This window comes from Chrysemys picta, chromosome 6, assembly GCF_011386835.1.
Source record: "Chrysemys picta bellii isolate R12L10 chromosome 6, ASM1138683v2, whole genome shotgun sequence".
Taxonomy (NCBI): domain Eukaryota; kingdom Metazoa; phylum Chordata; order Testudines; family Emydidae; genus Chrysemys; species Chrysemys picta.
Window position 1 is genome coordinate 94,931,858 of NC_088796.1, and position 19,972 is coordinate 94,951,829.

At 43.0% G+C, this 19,972-nt stretch overlaps 1 protein-coding gene across 1 annotated transcript in view; it reads left to right on the top strand.

Annotated features, from left to right (window-relative positions):
• Positions 1-19,972, top strand: part of SMC5 (structural maintenance of chromosomes 5) — a 79,207-nt gene that overhangs the window by 22,060 nt on the left and 37,175 nt on the right. Inside the window, 3 exon segments of the mRNA XM_005297775.4 lie at positions 338-499; positions 17,161-17,232; positions 19,020-19,275. Of these exon segments, the coding sequence (XP_005297832.3) occupies positions 338-499; positions 17,161-17,232; positions 19,020-19,275 (490 nt within the window).

Consider the following 19,972-nt stretch of genomic DNA (forward strand, 5'->3'; position numbering starts at 1 on the left):
ACTTCCCAAGTTCAGTATTGTCCAGGACACACACACACACGCCAGGATATTCACAAAATAATTGGATGTTTACACTCATATTTTTAAAGCAAAATTATTCAAATGCCATTGCATGCTTTTGATCAGCAGGAAATAGGTGGGTCATTGTATCTCAGGGTCAAGCTGATCGATACCTAGCAAGTTAATTGAACCATTACTGGAACTCCATCACTGTAAAACAGACTTCTTGCATGATTCTTGTTGAATTAAACATGAGCGCTGCAGGGGCATAATATGTGTATCCAGTTAAACACAGAAGGTAAAAGGCTTTCATTGTTTTGCTTGAAACTCTTGCAAGGAATATGAAAACGTTCGCCAACAGCATGAGGAGGTGAAACAAAACCGTGACCATGCAAAGGAAGAATTAAAAAAACTACAACAAGCAAAGTCTCCAATGACACAGCAAATCCAAGAAGTTGAAAAGCAGTGGAGGAATTTGGATATAAAAATCAAAGAGAAGGTATGTATTTTGGATTCTCGGTTAAAATATTTAGACATTCCATGTGTTTAATAAAGCTGAAAATGGAACATGAAGCAATCAGAATATGTTCATTTTTGTATAGTAGAAGTAGCATGTTATTAGAAGAGATTTTAATGAAAGTATTTTTGCCCCTCATTTTCCCTGCTCTGTTCTTTGTGCCTCTCCTCCCTAAAAGGAAATTAAATATGGCTATGTGGAGTTAGGTACTACTTAGTTCACTTTCCATGATCACAGTTGGTACACTACTGTAAAAGCACCATTGGAATAGACACAGCCATGGTTTTCTTATACTAAAAATCTTTAGGCCAACATATACAGACCTAGATACATAAAGTTAGGGATCTAATTAATTTGGCCTGATTTTTTTTTTCTAGACGTGCCAAGCACCTGCAGCACTTTCATTTACTTAATTTGGGAACTGTGATTGATGAGCACCTCCTGAAAATCAGGCCAGTTTAGTTTAGGTTGCTAGCTTTATGCATCCGATTTTGAGTATTTTGACCTTACTGATTTCCTGAGCTGCTACTCCATCTACATTTAACCCTATTATAAATACCTATATGATAGAGTTTGTCAGATAGTAACCAGTCCTCCTCCATGATTCATAATAATATTTATTAATAAAAAAGTTAATTTAGCTATGTTTTGTGGTGTGATATGTTGTTTGAGAGTTTTTGGATAGCTGCCATGTATTCATACCATTGGAAAATGTTTGTGAATCCTGAAAGATTTCTATGTACTGTATTCATTATTTGCTATTTGTTCTTTTTAAAAAATGGTGAGCAGGGTGGATTGACTTAAATGAAAGCAATCTAAATCACCAATTTTAATCATGATTTAAATCAGCAATCAGGAAACCTTGATTTAAATAATCAGTTTTAATCATTTTACATTTGTACTTTTTAGTTATTTTCCTAAAAAAAGATTGATTCTTCTTAGTTGGTAACTATTGAAACATAATGATATGCAACTAAATATTGCCTTTGCACTAAAATTGGTGTTTGTTAACTTCTTCTTCCAGTGATTGCTCATGTGTATTCCACAGTGGGTGTGCGTGCTCGCCATGTGCACCGGTGCCAGAGGTTTTTCCCCTAGCAGTACCCGTAGGGGGAGAGCGCCCCCCGCGGCCGCTGGAGTGGCATCTGCCTCGCGCGGTTTAAGGGGAGCTGCGCGCTCCCTCCACCCTCAGTTCCTTCTTGCCGCCAGTGAAGGTGCGTCGGAACTGCTCTGCTCCAGCTTTGCTCTATCTCGTTCCCAGAACTGTTCGTTCGTTTAGTACCTGTAGTTAGTCAGCTGGTTTAGTTAGTCAGTGAGCCTGGGCTGGGGCATGCCCTGAGCCCGGGATTTAAGTCATGTGGTTCTTGTCGGCGTTCTGTGCCAAGGAGCAACCCACACACAGACTGTTTGCGCTCTTTGGGAGAGACCCACATCAGCGAAAGGTGCAAAATTTGCAAATCGTTTAAGCCCTGGACCAAAAGGGAAAGAGACATTACGCTCTGAGCCATTTTGATGGAGTTGGAGTTGGCGCTGACCCTGACCCTAGCACGCCGCGCCGAGCCAGTACTGGGCACCACGGTGTCGGTATCAGGTGATCAGCTGGTGCCTTCGACCATTCAGCACCGCTCCCGTCCACGGGACATGCCGAGAGGACCAAGACTCCCTCCTTGCAACTGCCCATGTCGGGCAGTCCTCGATCCCCATCGGGCCCCAGGCCTCAGACTCACTTAGAGCGGAGTAGCCCGGCCTCTTTGGAACAGGTCTTTCTGGATGTCCGGATGCCTTCCACACCCAAAGCCCTCCAAGTGGCCCAGGACGTCATGTCCATGCCAGTGTCCGCAGCCCCACCGGTGTCAGCCCCGTGCTCCAGAGGCAAGCCGCCGCTGGGATCTCTGCAGTCGCCTCTGGCTCGCTACCAGTCTCAGTCGAGGGAACCTTCCCGACGCTGATTACCGCCCAGCGTCCTGTTGGGGCAGAGTCCACGTGGATCAACCTGGACAGTTGGCTCCGGCGGTGCCACAGCAAGTGCAGTGACACCAAGCGTCATGGCCAGCCCAGTGGTACTACTGGGCACCGTGGCCTCCGACGTAGCCCCGGTGGAAGCTCACTTGGTGGCTGGAACTTTGGATGCTCCGTCGGCATCCATCTCTAGACCCCCCGACGAAGGAGTCGGTGGGACGCAGGTCCTCGGCACCGTGCCCGGAGTCCCACCAGGGGGTGGATCCTCCTGTGCCAGCCGACACCGAGAGCACCGCGCCGGCCTCTTCGCCCCATCCAGAGATGGCGATTGGGGCCCTGCCCCCCTCCATCCTGCAGGAGGACTTTAGGGCCCACCAAGACCTCTTAAAGAGGGTGGCAGCAAGCCTCCATCTCCAGGCAGAGGAGATGGAAGAGCCTGTGGACTCCTTGTTTAACATGCTGTCCCCATCGGCACCGGGTAGGGTGGCCTTGCCGCTCCATGAAGGGGTGGCTAAGATTTCGAATGCCCTGTGGCAAACAATGCCCTCGTTGGCCCCTATATCAAAAAAGGCTGAGCGAAAGTACTTCGTACCCGCTAAGGGGCATGAGTACCTATATACCCACCTGGCACCCAACTCCCTGGTGGTCAAGTCGGTCAACCACAGGGAACAACAAGTTCAGCCAGCCCCGACCCCAAAGAACAAAGGCTCTCGGAGACTGGACTCTTTCGGAAGAAAAATGTATTAGTCTTCGAGCTTCCAGTTACGAGTGGCGAACCATCAGGCTCTCTTGGGTTTCAGGACATACAAATTCAATCTGTGGGGCTCCCTGCCCAAATTTGAGGACTCCCTCCAGGAGCATGATAAGAAGAAGTTCAGGGCGCTTGTGGAGGAAGGGGCAACGGCAGCTCGAGCTTCCCTACAGGCTGCCTCAGATGCTGCGGACACGGCCACGCGATCGATGGCCTCAGCAGTGTCCATGAGATGGGCGTCATAGCTCTTACTCTCTGGGCTGTCCAGCGAGGTGCAGTCTTCCATGCAAGACCTCCCGTTTGATGGGAAAGCCCTTGTCTGCAGAGGAAATAGATACAAGGCTGCATGGCATGAAGGACTCCCACACAACCCTCCAGACACTGGGCCTATATGTCCCGGCTCCGGCAAAACCTAAATTTAAGCCGCAGCAGACTTCTATCCTAGCCACCCTCCTGAAGTACGAGGCCACCCATAAGAAGCAGCAGGACTATAAGAGACGCCCTCATAGGCTGGACCCTCTAAGGGCAAGCAGGCAGTTTTGACGGGATGCTTCGGGGCATCCCGCCGGTCCCCGTCAGGGATCCAACCCCAATAAAGCTTCCCTTCTCCAACCGGTTATGTGCTTTCCTCCCAGAATGGTCTTGGATCACCTCGGACTGATGGGTCCTCAACAACATCTCCTAGGGTTACACCCTCCAGTTTACCTCCTCCCCGCCCAACCACCCTTGCCCCCGTCCCTCCTGAAGCTCTGCTCGAGCAGGAGGTGGGGCGGCTCCTGGAAGTAGGAGCGACAGAGGCGGTTCCTGAGGAGTTCACGGGAAGGGGTACTACTCCCGTTACTTCCTTATCCCGAAAGCTAAAGGGGGGCTCAGACCCATACTGGACCTACGGGGCCTAAACCAGCACATGGTGAAGCTCAAATTCTGCATGGTCTCACTGGCCCCCTTCATCCCCTCCCTGGATCCCGCGGAGTGGTACGCTGCCCTCAATCTGCAGGACTCGTACTTCCACATCCACATATTCGAGGGGCACGGGTGCTTCCTCCAGTTTGTGGTGGGACACAATCATTACCAATTTACGGTCTTCCCGTTTGGACTGTCCACTGCCCACAGGGTTTTTACAAAATGCATGTCCGTGGTAGCGGACTACCTCAGACGGCGGGGGACGGTTCTGCTCCAGGGGGGGCCTGGGAAGGGGCGCTATATCCGATGCCTTTCTCCTGTCCTGGTCAGGCAGGCTCCTCTACGCCTTTCCCCCGTTCCCTCTAAGCAGCAGTCAAGCGATTAAAAAAATTAATCGCACTGTTAAACAATGATAGAATACCATTTATTTAAATATTTTTTGATGTTTTCTACATTTTCAAATATATTGATTTCAATTACAACACAGAATACAGATTGTACAGTACTCACTTTATATTTATTTTTTATTACAAGTATTTGCACTGTAATAAAACAAAAGAAATATTATTTTTCAATTCACCTAATACAAGTACTGTAGTGCAATCTCTTTATCATTATGTACAAAAAACCTGCATTAAAAATAAAACAATGCAAAATTTGAGAGTCTGCAAGTCCACGCAGTCCCATGGTGAGTCCTATGGGCCCGTGGTGCCTGGGCACCAGGAATATTCCTGGCCTGGGGCCCAGCTCCAGCAATGTTTGGGGATGGGTCTCTCCCTCGGCCCTGTCCCCGCCCGCACTTCCCCCAGGCCATTTAAAACAGCCCAGGGCCCCCACTCACCACTGGCAGCGCAGCAGAGCTGAGCAGTTTCCTGCCTGCTCACTCCACATAGCTGCTGGCCCCTCCCTGCAACCCCTGGGCTGGGTGGGTCTGTGTCCCGCCCCAAGCGCCCCTGCAGCCAATGGGAAGTTGCATGGGCTGTGCCTGGGGGTAGCAGCACATGGAGACTTCCGGCCTGCTCTGCCTAGGAGCCCCAGGTAAGCGCTGCACCCCTCCACCCCCTCCCAGAGCCTGCACCACCTCCCAGAGCCTGCACCCCCCTTCGGCCCCAAACTCCTTCTCAGAGCCTGCACTCCCCCTCCACTCCCATCCCCAAACTCCCTCCCTCTGCACCCTCTCCCAGAGCCTGCACCCCATCCCATCCTGCACCCCCAGCCCCTGTCCCAGCCCAGAGCCTGCACACAGCAGCCAAACTCCATCCCAAAGCCTGCACCCCCATCCCCTTCCCGCACATCCCCGCCTGCCCCCAAACTCCCTCCCAGAGCCTGCACCTCTCACCCCTCCTGCATATCCACCCCCTGCCCTAACCTGGAGGCTGCATCCAGCATCCAAACTCCATCCCAGAGCCTGCACCCCAACCCCCTTCCCACACACCCTCTCATTCCCTCAAACCCCCTCACCACCTCCTGTACCCCCACCCCTTGCCCAAGCCCAGAGCCTATACCCAAACTCCATCCCAGAGCCTGCACCCCTACCCCCTCCGCACCCCCAAAGCCTGCAGCCAGCACCCAAATTCCATCCCAGAGCCTGCACCCCAGACCCCCTCCCCCACCCAAACTCCCTCCCAGAGCCCAACCTCTCAGCCATCCTGCACCCCAATCTTCTGCCCCAGCCCAGGGCCTTCACCCCAGTTCTCCTCCCTCCATCCCAACTCCCTCCCAGAGCCTTAGACAGGTGGGCACCACCAAAATTTCTACAAACCTGCCACCCCTGCTCAGTCCTACTTCAGCCAATCGCTCAGACAAACAAGTTTGTTTACATTTGCAGAAGATAATGCTGCCTGCTTCTTGTTTACAAGGTCACCTGAAAGTGAGAACAGGCGTTCTCATGGCACTGGTGTAGCTGGCATCACAAGATATTTACATGCCAGATGCACTAAAGATTCATATGTCCCTTCATGCTTCAACCATCGTGCCAGGGGACATGGGTCCGTGCTGATGACGGGTTCTGCTCAATAACAATCCAAAGCAGTGCGGACCGATGCATGTTCATTTTCATTATCTGAGTCAGATGCCACCATCAGAAGGTTGATTTTCTTTTTTGGTGGTTCATGTTCTGTAGTTTCCACATTGGAGTGTTGCTCTTTTGAGACTTCTGAAAGCATGCTCCACACCTCATCACTCTTAGATTTTGGAAGGCACTTCAGATTTTTAAACTCTGAGTTGAGTGCTGTAGCTATCTTTAGAAATCTCACATTGGTACTTTCTTTGCGTTTTGTGAAATCTGCAGTGAAAGTGTTCTTAAAAGGAACAACATGTGCTGGGTCATCATCCAAGACTGCTATGAACATGAAATATATGGCATAATGCGGGTAAAACAGAGCAGGGGGCATACAATTCTCCCCCAAGGAGTGCAGGCACAAATTTATTTAACACATTTTTTTTTTAACAAGATTCATCAGCATGGAAGCATGTCCTCTAGAATGGTGGCCAAAGCATTAAGGGACACACCAATGTTTAGCAATCTGGCATGTAAATACCTTGCAATACCGGCTACAAAAGTGCTATGCAAATGCCTGTTCTCACTTTCTGGTGATAGTATAAATAAGAAGAGGGCAGCATTATCTCCTGTAAATGTAAACAAACTTGTTTCTCTTAGCGATTGGCTGAACAAGAAGTAGGACTGAATGGACTTGTAGGCTCTAAAGTTTTACATTGTTTGGTTGTTGAGTGCAGTTATGTAACAAAAAAAAATTCTACATTTGTAAGTTGCATTTTCACGACAAGCAATTGCACTACAGTACTTGTATGAGGTGAACTGAAAAATACTATTTCTTTTATCATTTTTACAGTGCAATTATTTTATTTGTAATCAAAAGTAATATACACTTTGGTTTCAGTTACAACACAGAATACAATATATATGAAAATGTAGAAAAACATCCAAAATATTTAATAAATTTCAATTGGTATTCTATTGTTTAACAGTGTGATTAAGAATGTGATTAATCGCAATTAATTTTTTTGAGTTAATCGTGTGAGTTAACTGCGGTTAATTGGCAGCCCTACAACAAATATACTGCTTAATATTTTTTATTTAATGTAAATTATTTTAATAGATTAGAGTAAGTTTAGGTTTTAACAAAAGCTGTCAGTTTCAAATAGGTTTATTTAAAAAAAAAAAGTAGTTAATTTGAATTCCAAAAATCCAGTTTAAATAAAAAAAAATCCGATTAAAAAAAAACAAACATTTTTTTTTAAATCCACCGTGAAGGTGTAGAAACAACACTAATGGCTTAGTTCACCAATCACACAACTTACCAGGGATGGAGAGGAGTTATTTAACTTAAACGCCAACATTGGCACAAGAACAAATGTATATAAATTTGCCATAGAGTTCAGACTTGAATTTAGACAAAGATTTCTAACCATAAGAGGAGTGAAGTTTTGGGACAGCCTTCCAAGGGGAGCAGCGGGGGCAAAATACCCAACTGGTTTCGAGACTGAGCTTGATAAATTTATGGGGGGATGCTACAATCAGATTGCCAACCCCCGTTGTAGACAATCTTTGGCATACGGCCCATCAGGGTAATCCGCTGGTGGGCCAAAAGGTGTTTTGTTTAAGGTGACTGTCCGCAGGCACGTGCTCCCCCCCCCCCCCCCCGCCCGCAGCTACCAGTGGCTGTGATTCTGCCGGGGGCCGTGCCTGCAGACGGTCAAGGTAAACAAAACACCTTGCGGCCCGCCAGCGGATTACCCTGATGGGCAGCATGCGAAAGATTGTCGACCCCGGTCTACAATACCTGTGGCCCATCTGCAACGGCTAGTAGCAAATATCCCCAACGGCAGGAGCTCAGACACTAAAGGGGAAGGACTCTGAGTTACTACAGTGTATTCTTTCCCAAGTGTCTGGCTGGTGAGTTTTGTTGACATGCTCAGGGTCCAAATGATCACTATATTTGGGATCACAAAGGAATTTTTCTCCAGGTCAGAATGGCAGAGGCCCTGGACTTTTTTTTACCTTCCTCTGCACATTGGGGCACAGGTCACTTGCTGGTTTAAACTAGATTAAATGGTGGATTTTCTGTAACTTGAAGTCTTTAAATTAAATCATTATTTGAGGATGTCAGTAACTCAACCAGAGGTTTATAGATCTATTACAAGGGAGGACTGGGTGGGTGAGGTTCAGTGGTCTGCAATATGAATGAGGTCAGAATAGATGACCATGGTGGTCCCTTCTGGCCTTATAGTCTGAGTCTATGAATAACAAATAGGCAAAGCAAACAGTTAATGAATAACTGATAAAATGAAAATTATTTGTCCAAATGATTTGATTGCTGATAAATACATTTGAAGAAAATCAGGATCAGGGTGAACAATTATCTTACCACTCCCGCCTGAATGAACACACAGCTAAAGAAGTCTGCCCACATGGGGGAACTTGCAGAATTGGGACCTAAGTTTTTAGCAACTATTATTTGTAACAAAGTTTCATTAGCTCTACTCCTCTTTTATCATGTTCTTTCTTAAAAAGAAACTCAGTAGTATTCAGTTGGTGGATGATAATTTAATATATTTAACATGGAATGTAACACTTTATTTTAGTCAGGAACCTTTTATATCATTTGAAATTGGAGATTGTATAAATAATATTGTTTAATGTTTTATCAGTTAGGACCTAGTTTAGCTTTCACTGAAGATAATGCAAGTTTGACCATTGATTTCAATGAGAGCAGAACCTCGCTCAGATCATTGTTTTGCTTCGGCAGATGAAATGGATTGCATTGTGCAATATCACTTTTCAGTAGCAAAGGTTTATGCCAAAACTTGATCAGGTATTACTATTGTGATTCTGAGTGTATACTCTCTTTCTACCTTGTTTTTAACAGATAAGTGCATGCTACCATTTTTCTGTTAAAGACTGAGTCTACTGTTATATTACTTCAAAGACAACAAAAATGTTTTTGCTAAACTTGTCCATTACAAATAAATAAATAAATGCAAGCATGTTTGGATTTCATGCTCCACAATACTGCTCAAAGTTTTTGTTTGTTGTTTTTCTTTGGGGTGGAGGGAAGGTTGATTTTTTGCTGCTGTGGTTCAAAATGTCTTAACTTTTTTTTTTTTTTTCAAACAAATTGAACTGTTTTCAGTTTTATTGTAAAAGTATATGTGTTTCCTTAGAGGGAATTTAACAGCTGGAAGCCTGAGATTAATTTTCATAATGCTGTACAGTCCTCCATGCTTGTTAAATGCAAAGCTGCATTTGCACAGCTTGGTATTATCCTGCTAAGTTTTAATCATTTTCTCATTTTTAATTAATTAACTGATTTCTAAAAGCAGGAAGGAATTCTGCTGTGAACCACTGTTGCCATAATTCTTAGAAATATAGGGCTGTATTAATGAAAAAGTTCTATGTGAAAAACACAGGAAAATATATTAAGCATCTTTGTTTTAACTTGTACAGAAAAGAAATTTTTCATTATGGGTTGTGTGCTATGTAAATGTGGGAGCCAAAGCTGAGGAGGTGATAGAAATGATAAAAGTGATGGAAAAGGGTCAAACCAGCTGACTGAGCGACATACTTGAATCAGGTTTCAGAGTGGAAGCTGTATTAGTCTGTATCAGCAAAAACAACGAGGAGTCCTTGTGGCACCTTAGAGACTAACAAATTTATTTGGGCATAAGCTTTCATGGGCTAGACCCCCCCTTCATCAGATGCATTGAGTGAAAAATACAGCAGCAGGTATAAATACACAGCACATGAAAAGATGGGAGTTGCCATATCAAGTGGAAGATCAGTCTAAGGAGACAATTCAATTAACAGTAGGATACCAAGGGAGGAATAATCACTTTTGTAGTGGTAACGAGAGTGGCCCATTTCAAACAGTTGTCAAGAAGGTGTGAGTAACAGTAGGGGGAAATTAGTATGGAGGAAATTAGGTTTTGTAATGACCCAACCACTTCCAGTCTTTATTCAGGACTAATTTGATGGTGTTCAGTTTGCAAATTAATTCCAGTTCTGCAGTTTCACATTGGAGTCTGTTTTTGAATTTTTGTTGTTGAAGAATTTTTAGGTCTGTTATTGAGTGACCAGGGAGATTAGTGTTCTGCTACTGGTTTTTGAATGTTATAATTCCTGATACGAGATTTGTGTTCATTTATTCTGGGAATCCTGGATGCCCCATCATCTCAGGCATTGGCACCCTGACAGCAGGATTATCTGGCTATGTAAACTCTTTCCTCAGGCTCTACACTACCAGCACTCCGAGCTATCTTTGAGACACCACTGACTTCCTGAGGAAGCTACAATCCTTTGGTGATCTTCTAGAAAACACCATCCTAACCACTATGGATGTAGAAGCTCTCTACATGATCATTCCACACAAAGATGTACTTCAAGCCGTCAGGAATAGCATCCCTGATACTATCACAGCAAACCTGGTGGTTGAACTTTGTGACTTTGTCCTCACCCACAACTATTTCGGATTTGGGGACAATTTATACTTTCAAGTCAGTGGGACTGCTATGGATACCCACGTGGCCTCACAGTATGCCAACATTTTTATGGCTGACTTAGAACAACGCTTCCTCAGCTCTTGTCCCCTAACGCCCCTACTCTACTTGCACTACACTGATGACATCTTCATCATCTGAACCCATGGGAAGGAGGCCCTTGAGGAATTCCACCAGGATTTCAACTATTTCCACCCACCATCAACCTAAGCCTGGACCAGTCCACACAAGAGATCCACTTCCTAGACACTACCGTACTAATATTCGATGGTCACAAAAACACCACCCTATACCGGAAACCTACTGACCCCTTGGTATCCTACTGTTAATTGAATTGTCTCGTTAGACTTACCTCCCACTTGATATGGCAATTCCCATCTTTTCATGTGCTGTGTATTTATACCTGTTACTGTATTTTCCACTCCATGCATCTGATGAAGTGGGTTCTAACCCACGAAAGCTTATGCCCAAATAAATGTGTTAGTCTCTAAGGTGCCACAAGGACTCCTCATCGTTTATACTTGAATCAGTACATCTGTTTTCTGAAGTCAGATTAACCAATCCAATCCCTGATCTTATAAACACTTGCTTATCTTTATGCAAGTGAGTAGTTCCATTGTGGGTTCGGGGCCTGAGTGTGTAAATTAGGTAGGTCTAAATTGTGCCTGTAGTTCAGCAGTACTCCATCTGTGTTCCTATCAGCAAAAAAGTAAGGAGGTGGTAGAGGAAACAAATAATTTGTTCCAAATGGGAGAGTAATAGAATATTCGCTGTGATATTCTAACATTGTTTTACAGTTGATTTAATTTAGAATTCTGTTATGGTTGGATTGATTTAATTTACAATTTAGGGGTTGTGATGTGATATTGCCTTAACACAAGATTTTATAATGATATTATTTGGTGTGTTTAAGACTCGCTTTGATGACAGTGCTCTTCAAGATTGAGGAGCACTGTTCTATTCTGGGGAAGAAAGGATGGTCTGGTGGTTGAGGCAACAGACTGGAACTTAAGAGAGATGAGTTCTGTGCCTGATTGTGTCATACGCTTTCTGTATGATCTTGGGCTAGTCACTTAGGATGAAATCCTGGTTCCACAAAAGTCTATGGCAAAGATTCCATTGACTTTAATGGTGCCAGGAATTTACCCTCATTATCTCTGTTTCAGTGCTCTATTTGTAAGGGGGAGGTATTAATGTTTTCCTATTTTATTGCTATGTTGTGAGGAAAAATGTGTGTGTGTAGGGGTTATATATTACATTAATGGGGACCACATAGAGAGAATAATTCCTGATAATCAAATTAAATTCTCATGGTCATAACACAGTTGCAGGATTAGTATTTTGTAAGTATTGCCATAGAGCTACTGATATTGTTTTACTGATTGTGCTAGTAGTTCTCTTTTGGGGATTGGTAATTGATTTCCACTCTACCCCCACCCTGCCTTTTCTTGGCATGTGAAAACTGAGCGTGCTCCTTGATTTGTTGCCAGAGAATGTTCACTGGCATCAATAGCAGAAGATGTGGGGGCAGCAACTAAAGTGCTTGTACCATCATGGGAAGACTATGCTCACATTCTTTTTTGCTTTATGTTAAAGAATCAACTAGTTTAATAGTACATATTAACACAGGCTACTTCACATGGCTGTCATCTCCTAAAATAAGTCTGAGAAACTGCACACATTCTTAAAGATTAAAAACTCTTCACTATATCAATATAGCATATCTAACTTCAGATGAACAATCTACATGTAGAAAACAGTGTTATTCCATAATTGGAATCAAAAGATTGACACTTATTTTTGTTATGGGAAGCAATATAAATCCATACTTTTGGTCCAAGAACTGTGAGATCTTCTGTTTATCCTCAGTTTGGCAATGGGTGGAAGCAGTCCAACTTTAAAGTTCTATTTCAGTTTCGGGCATGTTATGACCAGTTGTGTAATAGAATTTTTTTCAGGCCATTTGTGCCTGACATCAGTATCAAACATCTACAAGCCTGACTGTTTCCCTGAGATCTCACTCTGCATGCCTGTGTCTGTGTCACCACTGCTCCACCCGGGCCTGCAAAAAGCCCTCTGTAGTATTGGGCATCTCTGGTTGGAAGGAAGCAAGTCTGAAAGCAAATCTGTAGGAAAATTAATGCATCTGATATTATGTTAACTTTTCTGTGGTTCTTCTCTGGCTAAGAACCCTATTCTAAGGGCTGGTCTACACGGGAGGGGTGGGGGGGGTCGATCCAAGATACGCAACTTCAGCTATGCGAATAGCGTAGCTGAAGTCGAAGTATCTTGGATCGAATTACCTGGGGTCCAGACGGCGCGGGATCGATGGCCACGGCTCCCCCGTCGACTGCGCTACCGCCGCTCGCTCTGGTGGAGTTCCAGAGTTGGCGGTGAGCGCGTTCGGGGATCGATATATCGCGTCTTAACGAGACACAATATATCGATCCCGGATAAATCGATTGCTACCTGCCGATACGGCGGGTAGTGAAGACATACCCTAAGAGGGTGATAAGAAAGGTGAAGTTAGGGGAAGGATCAGAGACTGGAGAGCTGGAATGAAAGCAGATAGTCTATGTGTGGGAAGACCCTGTGCCTTAGGTGGAATCGCAGGATCTGGAGGAATAAAATCCTGCTAATTTTGCAAGTTAGGAGAAAGCCTTCCCTCTAAAACAGTTTGGGAAAATTCCACGAGGGGAACCTTGCTGAGTCTTCCTTCCCTTGGAGAGCTTCAAAAGGGTTTACATAGGAGGAGGCTGTTTAGCCCTATTTAAAAAAAAAAAAAAAAAGGGCCAAATTAATACAAAAATATATTTCTTGTCAGTCATAAAAATTGACAGATAAAAAAAGTTGGTTATTCACATATATAAAATATGAATGTGAATCAAATGTACATATGATTTAACAATGTCTGTCATAATCTAGTTAGAATTTATTTTCCAGTAGATATCAAGTGCTGACCTTGAAAATGTTGGGGGTTTTGGATTTTTTTTTTTTTTTAAGTCTTGCAGCTAACTGTTTCAGAAGAGAGATTTCTCTCTAGAATGCCTACCTGAGGTTTTTTTGGGTGGGGAGAAAGATGATTACAGCATCAATATTTTCAATATTGTAATAAGCCCTGATCCTGCGAATGACTTTGTGTAGGTGCTTCGGACCAAATGTGTACAGTCAGCTGCAGGATTGGGGTCTTAAATTAGTACTAATAATCTTCTCTATGTCTGAATACTGGGATTTAGGTCTAGGGAAGAACACAATATGACTTTTTAAAGACACTTTCTTGCATATCTAACTCCACGTAAGATTCTATCCTTATCCCTGCTTTAAAAATACACTTGTACCCCGATATAACGCTGTCCTCGGGAGCCAAAAAAATCTTACCGCGTTGTATTAACTTGCCTTGATCCGCCGGAGCACGCAGCCACCTCCCCCTCCCCCGGAGCGCTGCTTTACCGCGTTATATCCAAATTCGTGTTATATCGGGTCGCGTTATATTGGGGTAGAGGTGTAGTAACTGTTGTAGTTGATAGGTGGGGTTCTTCAGTATTCTCTTATTGCAGTGGATTATGGTTTTTCAATAAAGATTCTATCTGTAGTAGTCCCTGTACTGTATTGCATCTATATCCTGCACAACTGTGCAAGCTGCAATGCCTGAGAGTGAGATGCGGTGTGGCGCCAATGTCCCTCCCCCACCTCCTCTCCATTCTCTCTCCTTCCATCCACTTGAGAGAAGAAAGGGGGTGTGGCATGGCAACTCTGTAACCTCTTCCCTGAGTGACATGCTATCTGTCATGTGGGTAACTACTGTAGTTCAAGGCCATAAGTTTCTAGTATTTCCATGTGACAGCCAGGTAGAGAGATCTGTTTAAAAATTTAGCCCCAAAAGTCATTTTTTTTGGTCATTTATCTTGTATTGGCTTCTGTACTGAAGGGTCTAATTCAGTACTGTTGTCTGTTCAGCTTCCAGTTGCACTACTCTGAAGTTGATGGAATCCATTTTCCCCATCCATAATGGCTATTGCCTCATGCACATTTTGGAAACAGGCATTACGTTTTGGCAGGTTTTCTTTGATTTAGTCTGCTTTTCAGCAGGAGCAGAAATAGTAATTGCTTCACAGTAAGATGGTAGATCCTTCATCTCAGCAGTGGGCAATTTCACATGAAATCTTAATAGCTGGCTTTCTTCTTAATCTTTGGCATTGTAGGATTGTCTGAAGTCTTAAATATTGTCTTAAAAATAAATTTTATTGGTAAGATTTAACTCTAAGTTTGCTAGATACCAATTGCTGAGGGAGCCAAGTAGAAGTGTATCTTCCTGTTGTGATGTGGCCCCAGTACAGTATTTTTAAACTCCATCCATATGCAGCCATACAGTACTTTCAATTCATTCATGATAATACCAGGCAGATATTGCATTCTTCTGGTTCTTTAGAGAAATTGTTTGTCTGTAAAATAGTGATGAATCATCCTTAATGTTTTTTGATACCTCTGTCAGAATTTAGAGTCCAGAAGAACACCAAGGGGTGAGGAATTTATTTTGCATGAGCATATATTAAATGCATTAAAACAAGACAAAACCCATCTCATTCTCCTCCTACTTTTTGTGCATCTTTCCCTAACTACAACCAAAAATACAATACTTTAGGAGCATCTCTCCTTCCTGATTCCCTTCTCCTTGCAAAACTGGACACTCTCTTCTTCTGATTATTTTTCCCGATTTTTCTAAAGTCTGGATCCATTGCCATCCTTCTAGGTTCTTTCTGATCCCAGTATGCTGATGCTCACTACCATCCTGCATTTGTCAGGTCTTCCTTCTGGCAAAATAATTCTGAATTGTTCTTCCCTCTTTGTATTGGTTTGAGTTTCACCAAACAATTGCCACAGGTGTTTTTCATCACTCCCCTATGCCAGTGTGATTCCCCCCCCCGCCCCTTCCCCACCCCCCCAGCTCTGGTGGCTCAGGGAGGTAGAGATTACAGATGAATCCTTGTGTGTCAGTGCAGTATACTTCCGCTAGACGGTGGTGCTGTCACACAGGTGCTGTTATTAATTCATAAATTCAGGTATCCAAAATACATCTTACTTTAGCTGTTTTACTTAACACTTACTATTTCTTTTAAAGGGGCACCATAATATAAAAAAATCCACTTTTGCATCTGAAAACTTTTAAGTGCAATAATTGATTGTTAAAAAAGTAGAGGAGGTATTTTTCTAGGGTTTTTTTTTACTGTTTACTCTGGGAATTTGAAAGTACTTTGGGTCTGATCCAAAGCCCATTGAAGTCACTGGAAGGGCTCTCATTGAATTCAAGACCCTCATTGAGATCAATGGAGTTTATGCCCTTTATATGTGTAGTCGTTTTCACTGTTTCCCCTGTATAGTCAATTATTTCTTTCTCTTGTCTGCATGGGTCTTGAATACAGTTGCAGGGGAGTGTTAGACACATTTTAAAAAATTAATAAGTAGGAAAATGTGATTTAAAATAACAAAATTTGCCAGAAGGACTCAGACATGTATAGTACCTGAAACTATTTTAGTATATTTTTTTTAAAACCTTCATTAAATCTCAGATTGGTGGGGTCCCTTTTAAATGTCTTTTTAAAAAGAAAGATTTACTAAGCCAAATTGTGGCCTGTCTAGCATGGCGGTGGAGTGGTTTAAGAGGACGCAAGTTGCCTCCTTATGGCCCCTCACTAGTTAACCCACTTGACAGATAGCATCTCAGTCAGGGAACAGGTTACAGAGCTGCCATGCCACACACCCTTTCTTCTCACAGGTGGATGGAAGGAGAGAGAATCAAGTGGGGGCAAGGGAGAGACATTGGCTCAACACCCCATCTCACTCTCAAGTATGTCAGCTTGCATACATGTGCTAAATATAGACGCAGGGCAGTTTAATCTCTTCCTTGAGCTGCAGAGGACCCGTGAGTGAGACTTATTCCCCAAGTCCCAGACTCTCTCCTGGGTTTCTCTTGGAACAATGCAACAATACACTGCCACTTACTCTGGGATTGTTCTAACGGTTGAGCACTAAGTCTATTAGATCTTCCTTGGGAAAGTTGTTTTGGAGACTGAGAAGGAGGCCACCTTTTAAAATATAACAGTCTAAATGTAATTTTTTATTTACAATCCTTAAAGAGCATTGTGATTTTAATTTCAGCAGTATGTTGTGAGCCTTTCTTTATTGGCAAGTATATCCAAATATGCAGTTCTGTAGCTGATGAACTTGCAATTACAAGTTCTGTAAAAATTATAGACAATATAAATGTAGTAAACATCGCTAGACTAATTACAATGAAATAAAACAACTGTTGGTGTCTAGAAATAATTTCCTTCTGACGAATGTGCAGCTTTTGTCAAAAATAAATTCTTGGTAGGTAAATATTTGGTGCTCCAAACTGAATGTCCTTCCAAAGTCTGATTTTTGCATATTTCCTATCATTTTAAAAAATAGTTACATATACAAAATAATTATGGCTAATTTCTTGCTTTATTTTGTTTAATTTCATTGTATGCAGACTGCTGAAATCAAAGACACTTCTCAAAGATGTAAACAAAAACAAGATGCTGTGGAAAAGAAAGACAAACAAGTAAGAGAACCTTAATGTGTGTGAGTTTTTTCTTTTTATTCTTGTTTGCAGGTCCTGTGAAGCATTGATGTAATACTAAATACATCACATGAAGTGTTCAGGTAAATATTGTGGAATTTAGTGTTGTCCTGGCTGAGTCACTGTTTGGATTCCATCAATGACACCCATATTTCAGCCACTCATGGTGGAAAGTTCAACTGGAGATGAAATGTAGTGTTGCAAGCTGTCTGCAGCCTCCACTCCTCCAAAGACCCACATCTGGTTGGTACAGCCCCCTCCAAAGTGTACATAGGCAAATTCGGAGGCAACAGGGACAGAGTATCCAGGAGATACAGTGATTCATTGTATCGCCCAGCACCCTCAGCACTCAGACTTGCAGAGTTCCTTAAAGTTGCTATCCCCAAGGAAAATGAAGTTTATCAGTAGAACAGAGCACTGTCACGGAACAGCTGTCTTCTCAAGTTAGATGCAATGTTCTATTATAAGGAATTTACTTTTTGTATACAGTACGCATATTACAAGTTTTTTTGCTTTTGTTGAATACTTTTGCTACATTAGAATAGTTGTCAAGGAAAACCAAGCAATGGTAGGTAAATAGCATAATGGCTAAAAGGGGTCAGGATGGAGACTCTTGCCTATATGCTCGGGGTCTTACTGATCGCCATATTTGGGGTCGGGAAGGAATTTTCCTCCAGGGCAGATTGGCTGAGCCTCTGGAGGTTTTTCGCCTTCCTCCGCAGCATGGGGCAGGGATCTCTAGCAGGAGGGTCTCTGCCGATTGAGGTCACTAATAACAGGATTGGGGACTTCAGCAGCAGAGTCCAGGGAAGGGGCGGGGACGGTTTTATGGCCTGCAGCGTGCAGGGGGTCAGACCAGATGATCATAATGGTCCCTTCTGACCTTAAAGTCTATGAATCTATGAATCTATGAATTCTAGTGCTCACTTACTCTTATCCACTGTACCCTGGTGCCTTAAGTCTAACCAGATGAAGAAACAGAATAGTTGCTTGTGTTAGCTAATCAGAGAGCTTTTATATGTACACCATTTAAAAAAAATTAAATGCAAAAAGCTGTTAATGCAACATTAAGGCTCCATAGCTAAGCACTCAGTCAATAAATATGAAAATTAAACATAAGGGGGAGAGTTCAAGTTGCATATTCCATTTTGTTATGTTGAATTTATTCAATCTTGTACTAATTCTCAAACTATCCAGTAGCATGCAACTTTTACTATAATTTTAGATAAACATATATCTGAGGGCAGGTCTTCACTACCCGCCGGGTCGGCAGGTAGAGATCGATCTATCGCGTCTCGTCTAGACACCAATAAATCGATCCCTGAACGCACTCCCCGTCGACTCTGGAACTCCCACTCGCGAGAGGTGGAAGCGGAGTCGACGGGGGAGCGGCAACGGTCGACTTGCCGCTGTCCTCACGGCCAGGTAAGTCGACCTAAGATGCACCGACTTCAGCTACGCTATTCGTGTAGCCCCCCAGTGTAGACCAGGGCTAAGAATCTGTAATAATGTGTTTAAAGATTGGGATTGTAATACATTTGTTCTTTAAAACTCTGGCACAAATTCTAGTTATTTTACAAAAAGGCATCAATTTGAGTTGTTAGGTGGGTTTCTGAGCAAGGATGAGATCTTATATTTTTAAACCTGCTTGACTACATCAACATTTCAATATCTGTTACAACAATCTTTTGTAATTATCCGCCTCTTGTTGTATATGCAAAAATTCATTTGTAAATGCCATTCTGGGGAAATATTTGCGTTTCTCTTAGATTGAAGAAATTCAGCAAGCTTTGAGAATGAAAAGCGATGAAGAAATGGATCGACAGAAGAGAATACACAACGCTCGTAAGATGATAGAGGACTGGCAGAATGAGCTCAACAGTACAGGAAACTCTGAGAATCTTCAACCACAGATTGATTCTATTAACAATGAGCTGAGACAGTTGCAAGAAGAAAAGGCAAATATTGATGGTGAAATGAGTGATCTGCGAAGAGAGAGAGAGAACCTAGAGAGGGAAAAGAAAAGTGAGATTGCTTGATTCTTTCCCTACTATGGTTACTACATGCAATCCTTTTATGTTGAAGTGACATTACTGAGACACTAAATCATTTCAAACCTTAGTAACTGTATTTTTGTACATCTCTATAGTGCTTTCATCTTTTCAAGGCCTGTAAAAGTGACAGGGATAGCTTGGTTTGGAAGGGACACCATCAACTTGAAAACTAGTCTTTCAAAAAAATGATTGCACGTAGTTTCAGTAAACCTGCTCCTCACAGATGCTGCCAGTTTGTATGTTTTTCCAATTGAATCTTTCTATTTAAATTCCTTTTTTTCTTACTATGTGAAAGCCCCATACAAACGAAAGGAAAACTGATAGACTGTACAGGAGAAATGCTGAAACTGACTTTTCAGTCATGTCAAATGCATAAAGTAAACAAAATACAGAAGGGTTTTTCTTTATTATAGTAATTTTAGATGTTACTTGTTTAGATGTTACTTTAACGTTAAGTTAAAAAAACTGCAGACAGAAATGGTCATTTTATTAAATTGATGGTATTCATTTAAACTAGAAGAATTAAATGTGGCATAGTGCCAAGATGCTATGCGTAAAATGGCAATATCTTAGTAACGCTTTCTCCTGCCTTTGTTAGATGAACTTGGAGGCCAGCCTTTCCTATTCTTAATGAATTACACTGCACTTTTTTATATTAGCCTGGCCTT